Source organism: Gekko japonicus, unplaced genomic scaffold (assembly GCF_001447785.1).
Source record: "Gekko japonicus isolate JY-2015 unplaced genomic scaffold, Gekko_japonicus_V1.1 scaffold1126, whole genome shotgun sequence".
In the NCBI taxonomy this organism is placed as follows: domain Eukaryota; kingdom Metazoa; phylum Chordata; class Lepidosauria; order Squamata; family Gekkonidae; genus Gekko; species Gekko japonicus.
Window position 1 is genome coordinate 535908 of NW_015167572.1, and position 9502 is coordinate 545409.

General features: G+C 43.3%; 1 protein-coding gene across 1 annotated transcript in view; it reads left to right on the plus strand.

The window, feature by feature from the left end:
- The window catches only part of NBAS (neuroblastoma amplified sequence), a 275647-nt gene extending 270010 nt beyond the window's left edge, over positions 1-5637 (plus strand). The window contains exon 52 of the mRNA XM_015413856.1: positions 4884-5637. Within this exon, the coding sequence (XP_015269342.1) occupies positions 4884-5159 (276 nt within the window). The 3' untranslated portion in view covers positions 5160-5637. The remainder of the gene's footprint in view (positions 1-4883) is intronic.
- The last annotated feature ends 3865 nt before the right edge of the window (positions 5638-9502 follow it).

Consider the following 9502-nt stretch of genomic DNA (forward strand, 5'->3'; position numbering starts at 1 on the left):
AGCTTCTGCTTCAAGACGAACTGAAACCTTCACCCACTGTTGCCACAGACGGGGGGCTCAGTTTAAGTCTTCTGCTTCCAGTTCCTACTCCTGAAGATCTGGTGGACCCTTGTCAAATCTGGAGAAGTCCAGAAATGTCAAGAAGGTCCCCTAAAAAGTCTCCAAAAGCTGGTGAGTCCCAGAGCGAGCTGGATACTCAACCACGCCCTGCCTCCCCTTATTATTTGAATTTTTTTTCAATTGGAGTAGGTGATAATCACATATGACACTGAACCCAGGAGGGGAAAGTATGCAATCTCTCAACTGAACCAAGATCTGGGGTATGATCCAAACAGCTTTTCTGCTGGTGAAAATGGAAGGAAGGGATCCCTTCTGACCAGCTAAAAAAGCCATACTGGGTATCATTGGACTTACATGTATGAAAGATATATGGCTCAGTAGCTGTAGTAAGGAGGAAAACTGGGAGAGTGAGTGAAAACAGTCCAGTCCCTAGGTAGGTTATACTTTTGTACCATAATTGCATGTGAATGGAATTAATAGATCTGTTTTCAAATAATTGTCCCCTAGGAAACATGGGAAAACACACTGGTGAACTGAGCATGTTAGAGCATCTAAATTCCATCTGGGCCCCCTCCCCTTCATATGTTCCTGCAAAGTCCTTGGCTTAACTCCCTAGTCCTCATTCCAAATTGAATCAAAACCCAGTCACAACACAATTTTGTATTTGCTCACATTTGTTTATTTTCACATGGGATTGAAAATTAAGGTGACCTTACTGGTGGATGGTTGAATCACTTATGATCATGGAGTATGCTAATAGAGGTTTTGGGCTGGATCTGACATCCATCCCACTAGTAGAGGTAGTGCTTGAATCAGTTTTAATGTTGTATTTGCAGATTTTAATTGTCATCTGGCTCACTCTGAGGGTTTTGAAATAACATTGTCACCTGCCTTGAGTCCTTTCGAGGAGAAAGTCTCTGTAGTGATATTTCCCAGATAGCAGATAGAAGATTTCAAAGTGTTATTTTGCCCCTTTGTGTTTGATGCAATAACATTCCCAGCACTTTGGCTCGCCGCCCAATGTGGGAGTCTTCCTTTGCCTCTGGGAGAGATTTATAGGGGCAATTAAATATCCTTTTCCGAGCTTGACGACTATAAATAGAAGAAAGGTTACTCACAGGGTCTTCTCCAGGATGATTTGTGGCGAGGTATGGAGGCTCTTATTTGGGGTTTGACGTAGCTTTCCAGCCGTGATCTCCCCGGCTGGTCCTTCGGAGCTTCTGCTTCAAGACGAACTGAAACCTTCACCCACTGTTGCCACAGACGGGGGGCTCAGTTTAAGTCTTCTGCTTCCAGTTCCTACTCCTGAAGATCTGGTGGACCCTTGTCAAATCTGGAGAAGTCCAGAAATGTCAAGAAGGTCCCCTAAAAAGTCTCCAAAAGCTGGTGAGTCCCAGAGCGAACTGGATACTCAATAACGTCACTACCCCGTCGCCCCGCCTCCCCTTATTATTTGATTTTTTTTTTCAATTGGAGTAGGTGATAATCACATATGACATTGAACCCAGGAGGGGAAAGTATGCAATCTCTCAACTGAACCACGATCTGGGGTATGATCCAAACAGCTTTTCTGCTGGTGAAAATGGAAGGAAGGGATCCCTTTTGACCAGCTAAAAAAGCCATGCTGGCTTACATGTATGAAAGACATATGGCTCAGTAGCTGTAGTAAGGAGGAAAACTGGGAGAGTGAGTGAAAACAGTCCAGTCCCTAGGTAGGTTATACTTTTGTACCATAATTGCATATGCAGATTTTAATTGTCATCTGGCTCACTCTGAGGGTTTTGAAATAACATTGTCACCTGCCTTGAGTCCTTTCGAGGAGAAAGGGGGGCTAAAATTGCCTTGAATAAATACATTCCTCCAGTAGAAGGAGACTTCCATTTATTGCACGATGCTCTTCATAGTATCTTGTATTGTGGGGAAGCTCCTTCGGTCAGAATTAAACACCTCCAATAGCAGAGCAGATCTGCAGAATACAAGCCTTTCAATTGTCTGGGTTCTGACACTGGCTGATGATGATCTGCTATCAGGCACTTTGAAACAGGCCAGCCAGTTTGATCTGTCTTTAGGTTTCCTTTAGATATCCTCTCCTGTATTGCTTAGATTGTGAGGTCTTCAAGGACAGGAGTCCATTCTTATTTATGTCCAGCTGCGGTTAGTCACACAGGCCAAGTTTGCTAGGGCAAGCTATAGTTCTAAAATAAATAACTTTTCACTGTTGAGTCATCATGGGTCTTTGAACCATTTCTGACAACCGGGGAAGGAGCCAAGACACTTTGGCTTACCTGTCACATTAATAATTCTTCCTGCTGAAAACCTGCTGAGACAGCCATCAGATTACAGAATGTGGCCACATTCTGAGGAGCAAAGACAACCTTCTTCTTTTAAGAGTCATAAACTTCCTAGGAGGACAGTTGTTCAGTCTTATTGAACATAGCTGTATAATTGGTGTTGTGACTTGACCGGTGAATGCTACCTACACTTTGTGAATTGTACATCATCCCATGAAGTTGTGAGGACTGTGCACAAACTGAAGGCATCACTGAGAAATTTTACATTACCTTGTTAATGCAAGGGTTTTTCAGCTGTTACCGAAATGCGTACTGGGAGGCCACCAATCTCATGTAAAGGGAACACACTACACATACTATTCATGATTCTCCTTGTTATGTGCATTTTCTCGAAGGAAAAAAATAAGTATATTGTTGGACCAATGTGCACACTACCTAGTTGATATTGTCTACATGTGTACAGTGTCCAACATTCCTTCAAGACTGTGTATATCAATTTGGCAAAATGTGAAATCCGTGGTTCATATCCTTAATTTGGGGACATTCGCATGAAGGAAGGAAGGCTGTGTACCATCAGTGGTAGTCAGGAAACTCTCCATTAAACTCACTAACTGTAACACCATCATACTGGTGCTGGGATCTGTCCATTCCTTTGCTTATTTTTTTTCTTCTTCCCCAGATCAAGGAGCTTTAGTACAGGGGTGTCAAACGTACAGCCCGGAGGCCGGAAGCGGCCCATCCAGGGCTCTTATCCAGCCCATGAGCAATTAGTGTGAGGAAGGGAAGGCAGGAGGCTGTTTGGGGGTGGGGGGCACGTGGGTGCATACAGTGAAGTGTGTGTGGTCAAAGATGTCAAGAAATAGAGAGGAAATTGCTGGGAGCAGGACTATGAGGTTGAGGTAAAATAATGTGGGGAGAATGGCAGCGAAGGCGGAGGAAGAGGAGGCATGGTGTTTTTTGCCCTCCTGCCTCCTCTGACCACAGCTTGGTGAAGACTGGCAAAGCCACTACATGGAGGGGCATAGCCAAGTGGTCCACTCAGCCACAGTTGCACCAATGGCGACCGTGATGGGGGTTGGTGAGAGCGGGCACTTGGAGCAGAAGTTTGCCAACAAGGGGCCAGAGCCAACGGGAGAGAGGAGAAGGTTCGGCACGTGGATTGGGAAGCAACTGGACTGTCTTGCACATGCCACTCTGAGAGGGAAGACATCCCACCTTGGAAGTGAGTGGTGGAGTGAAGGGGGGGGAAGGGTGCCAATGTCACCGTTGCACATCTGAACATCTGCAGAACAGGGAGGCAGAGTGAGTGTCTGGGAGGCTCGGAGACGGTGACCTCCCTTCTCCCCCAAACCTTTTTTAAGCCCATGAAGGAAAAGGTGTTGCGGGAGGACAAAAAGCACCTCTTGGAGGTTCCAGAAACAGCCTGCCTGACACTCTGCTTCTGTGGGAAATGCAGGAGGGATGACAACTGGCCATGGGGGGATCTGGAAGAGCCAGGTACCTATCGACTGGATCCAGTCGCTCAGCCCGGACCACCTCACAGGGTTGTTGTTGTTGTTTTTATGGAGGGGATGGGGCAGTGGAGGGGGAAGTCCAGTGTGCCTCCTCAAGATCCTCAGAGTTAGGATGGAGGAAGAAAGGAAACAAAGAGCAAGAGACAGATTGTAGCCGTGCTTGGCTGCTGAGGCTAGGTGTATGGGAGGAGGTGTTGGGGGGGGGGGAAAGGTCATTTACTTGCAAGGAAGATGACTTGTCTCCTGAAAATGCTATATGTAGAAAAAGTAACTAATTTGTATAGAATCTAAGATAACCCCCCCCCCCCTTTATGTTATCCCTTGTGGAAAAACCTAGTCTTGCATATGATTAAATACATGTCTTGGGGCTTATGTGGATTCCCCAGCAAATCAATTGGTTTCACTGCTAGAAATCAATTGCTTTTATTTATATTTTGAGTTAAAAAAACCCAATATTGTTAATTGGGTTTGCCTGTGTTATTTGTAAAGTTTATATCTCTGGTACCTGGCATTTCGTTTTATGGCACACATGGCCCAGCCCAACAAAGTATTGTTTATGTCAGAGTTCAACACCTCTGCTTTACTAGAAAGTGGAGCAAAGTTGGTTCTGCCCTATAGTTCAACAGTAGGATCCACCTGACCGCCACATGCACAGTGTTATTGCCACAACAGCCAGAATAGATCACCCAAGTTAGGAATGTGTTGTATTCTGGAGCAGAGCTCACTAATATATTAAACCAGCTGCTTTCTCAATAGACAGCACAAAATGGTATAAAGAGACACTTGAATTTTTTTTTAGAATGAACTGTTGGTAAAGGGCATTTCCACAAATCATTTGTATGAAACATAACAAGTGCTAACGTCTGCTGCTGCTGTTGCTTCTCCTCCTTTTCCTCCTCCTCCCCTTTTAGCTTTCTTAAGCACAACAGAACACCCCACTCATCCCTGCTTCAAAACTAACATTAGATCGAGCAGTTCTGGTAATACTCACTGCATCATTTTGTTTTTGTTTTTTTAGGTTGATGATTCTAACTGTGATTCTGAACTCCTTTCCTTACTCTTGGATGAGAAGTTGGTAGTGAGATGCATCTCCACTGTCATCTACTCTCACCTGGTTCACCACTTGCTGGCCACGCAGGAGGAGGGCCGCTGGAATATAGAAGAAATTGCAAAACAACTGCAAGAAGCAGGCTGCAGTGCAGAGGCAGGCTCCCTCTTGATGGCCTACAGAGGGACACATCCGGCACTCCGAACCTTTGGCGCAGCTCTGAGTGCAATTAAGCACTGGATCTAAAGGGCAAAGGATGTCAGATTAAATTTACTAAATTGTGTGCCAGAGCCATGACTGCTCATCTTGGCCCCCCTTTTGTGATAGAAATCAGCCTCAAAATTATTGAAGAGAATGGATAGAGCTTATCTGCACTGCATAAAGTGTTAACCTTTGCATACTTAAATACCTCCTTGTAGCATTTCCAGTCCTATCAGTAACCCTTGTTTATGTGTACAAGAAAAAAGCTCATGTCGAAAGGATGCAATGCCTTTGCTGTAATGTATGAATGATTCATGTCGAGCAATGTTTGGCAGAATTATTAAGCCATGATTACAGTTTCAGCTCATGTAAAGTGATGTTTGGCAGAATTATTAGTCATGATGCACACTTTCAGCTCAGGATAAAAGTATGAATGTAACTGAAATTGGACGCAAAAGAGAACTGACTTCCCCACTGGAACAGAAGTGTCAGAGAAGACCCACTTAAGGAATCTTTGTGAGTTCAGAGGGCACACTGTTTTGAACTTAATTTATAACTGCAGTACTTTGCATTAATTAATTAAAGCTTTTCTTTTCAACTGGCTTGGATGTACATTTTTGTGTGACCTATTCTCCTCAAAACATAGGGGGTGAATTCAGATATACGAGAAACCACAGTTTAATTAAACTAACTTGTATTCAGCCATCCGCAGACTTTATGGAGTGGGACTTTTCTACTTCCCCACTCCAACTACAGTCCACTGGCCCTCCTGAAATTTCTTCCTGGGGGTCAGCAGAAAGAGGGGGTAGGGCAAAATGAGGGTCTGCATTGGGAGGGATAAATATTAGAAATTGCAGTCCCCTATCCCATTAAGTCTGGATACGGGCTACTATGTTTAGTGATCATCCAAACACAGGTAGGGAAAAAAAGCCAAGGTGATGAAACCAGGATTTGTAAAGGTCAAGCAGGATTTAAATGCTTGTTTATGAGCTGAATCCTGCTTTCCTAAACGAACCAAACTTTTTTTTTAAAGAACAGCTATGGTTTTAAGATACATCTCAATCAAGCCAATGCTGTTTTGATCAACTAATTTGTGGACGTTTTTGTCCTATTTCTAAGGATTCATTACTGCCCCGTGATGATTGATTGAACGTCTGGGTGCTTTCTTTCAATCAAAATGTCTATCTTCATTTACTGCGGGAGGAATAATGGCCTTCTTTTTGTTAACAGGAGAGAAACTGGAGCCCACATTACCTCCACATTTAGCCGGATAATGCAAGCCACTTTCATTGAAAATAAAGGAAAATGAGACCTGGTCATAAACAGACAGTCTGATGTAATAGCCACTTGAAAATACAACCGACTAAAATGTTCCACATGGGAAATGCTTTATGCGAGAGCTTTCCTAACAACTTCCAGAATGCCATCACCACTTCTGCACAAGAGAGTTTACAATTCCATGGTACATGTTGTTTGGAGTAAACAGGAAGCATACTGCAGCCTCTGCACATCAAAGTGCACGTGTACATCACTTTGAGCATCTGAGAAGAGTAGTCTAAATAAATAATATCTGGATCTGACCAAATGTTCTGATTACACCACAGCAACCTGTTCAACGTTTTGGCCCACATGCTCAGGCTGCCAGGCAGGGTTCCTCCGTGCCCATCCTACTCCATGCCCAACTAATACAAAATGTGGCAGCGCTGGGTCCTTACATGAACTGCACTGGTTGCCGGTGGAGCACCAGATCAGATTCAAGGTTTTGGTGCTTACCTTTAAAGCCCTTAATGGTGGGGAGCCTACATACCTTAGGGACCGCCTCTCCCAGCATGTCCCCTGAAGGGCATTAAGATCAGCAGATAAGATTCTTCTGGTGGTCCCCGGCCCAAAAGATATCCGGCTGGCCTCGACCAGGGCCGGAGCACTTTCTGCCCTGGCCCCCAACCTGGTGGAACTCTCTGCCGAGTGACATCCGTGCCCTGCCTGACTTATTAAAGTTTTGCAGGGCATGTTTAAGGCAGAGATGTTCCTTCCGGCCTTTGGCTGAGGCCAGCAACATTTTTTTTCCACCCTCCCCCCACCCTCCCCTCCATAACTGAATGCTAGCATTGCCACCTGTCTTTAAAATTGTTTCTGAAATGTTTTAACGTTTTGAAGGTGTTCTATATTGATTCTTTGGTTTTAACTGATTTTATGATGTAGTGATCTAAATTGTTGTGAACCGCCCTAAGCCCCACGCAAGCAGGGAAGGGCGGTCGAGAAATCTAAATAAATAAATAATACTCCTAGTAAGTGTAGGGTTACAGTTTTTGTTGTCAGCCTATAGATTTAATATCTTAAACGTATTTCTATCCTGATGCTTAATCCTGCGGTTCCTGAGGCAGCTCAACCAAAATTATTAAAACCATACTATTCAAATATTTCACTGGACAAAAAGACAGGGCACCTAGTATATAAATTTCCAAAAGAAGCATTAAAAGATAGCAAGGCAATGAACCCAAATCAAATAATGTTTCATGGAAAGAAATGAAAGCCCAGTCCGAAAACACTGTGAACAACAATACTAATTAAGCACAGCATCAGGGGGAGGGGAGCAAAACCACTTCAAAAGGTACATCTTTAGCTGGTGCAGGAAACCAACTAAATCTAGTACCAGGTGAATGTCTGAAGGAGGGGTACGCTATGTCTGGGGGGCCACAGCTGAAAAGGCCCTGCTTCTTTTAACAGCATCTTTACCACTCTTTTTTTTAAAAAATATTTTATTTATAACTTAACTTTACAACAAGAATGGAAACTGGGAAATATTATGAGGCAAAAGTATCATTACATTGGGTACGATAGATCACAATATCTTAACCAAAACCGAATAAACTAACATAAACATTTTTTAAAAAAAATAGGCTGTATCCTAAATTCTTCAACCCTAAATTTAAAACAAGTTAATCTGAATACAGAGAGAGAGAGTAAAAGAAGTAAATCAAAACATTGCTATGATTTCTTTATATTTTTGAGGTATCAGTTGAATAGGAGCAGACGATTTCGAAAGTGACACTTCAAAGAAGGAAAGCCATTTAGCATAAAATAAAGATTGAGATTTATAAGTATTAGTAGGTGGAACAGAGATTGCAATCTTCTCCATTGCATAGTACTCCCATACTTTAATATACCACTGATGAAGAGTGAGTGGGTTGGAAGGAGGACGTCTGAGGGTGATCTCGGCTCACGAGCAGGTATATGTAGGGCCCTGATGCTGAGCTGCTTAGGGCTGCAAAGGTCTTAAGTAGCACTTGGATGCATACACATGTAAATGTAGTAAATTCCGGATAGGGTCTAAAATGGCATGTGGATGTGATATATTAGCACAAAAGCGTAGGAGGCCTTTTATGAAAATGTCCCTCTTGTGTTGCGAAGCTATCCATTATTAAGTATTAGGTATGAGATTCAGCGACTCTGCCACCGCCTTTGTCGGAACATCTGAAACTGAGAAAGCTTTTGCCAGCATAGCAGCAAGGATCAATGCCTGCTGCAAGAGTCCATCGGCAGGCAGCATGAAGTGATTTGTGTTGCATAGCATAACATTGTGACAGGGATCCTGAGAGACGGGGAGAAAGGCCAACTCATCTATGCATTCTCATTGTCCACATTTATAGAACATATTCATCACCAGTTGCTCTAAAAGAGTCCAAAAACAATGTACAACAATGTGCCCTCTTAAAGCCATGTCAGCTGCACAAAGCACCCCTAACAATAGACAGGATGAATGTTAACAGCACGGTTTGCTGATGCTGAATTGCTAATCTTATCTATCATAAGATAAAATGATTTAGCACATATCTAGAATACTTTGGTTGCCGCCAGTTACCACATGGAATGGTGGCAGATGTACATTGCCCATTTCGTGCACATACGGTAGGGAGCAACAATCAATCTCGGCTCCCAGATGCTTTTATCCCACTACTACTGAAGTTAAATGTTTGCCACCTGCATAAATGCATTTATTTAAGTATTTACACCCCAACTTTCCCTTGTGGTTCCAAAGCAATTTACAATTCCAAATTAAAACTATGCACAGCACAATCAAAACCCCTTGACCTCTCTCCCCAAGAGAAACGCCTGGATGTTAAAAACAGATGAAATGATCATCAAATATATAACATGACCTCTCTATCCTTGTCTGTACTCTTGGATTAAGCCATTGTGTGGTGTGGTGGCTGAAGTGACCGACTGTCAGACCCCCAGTCCAATCACTCCCAACATCTCTCTCTTGGGAGTGATAAATTTATTGAGATATATGCAAGATCCAGAAAGTCGCTGTGTTAGAACTGAAGACTTTTGGCGGGTGCAAGCTTAATATAGATAATTCGAATGAAAGCCCCTTCGTCCCCCCA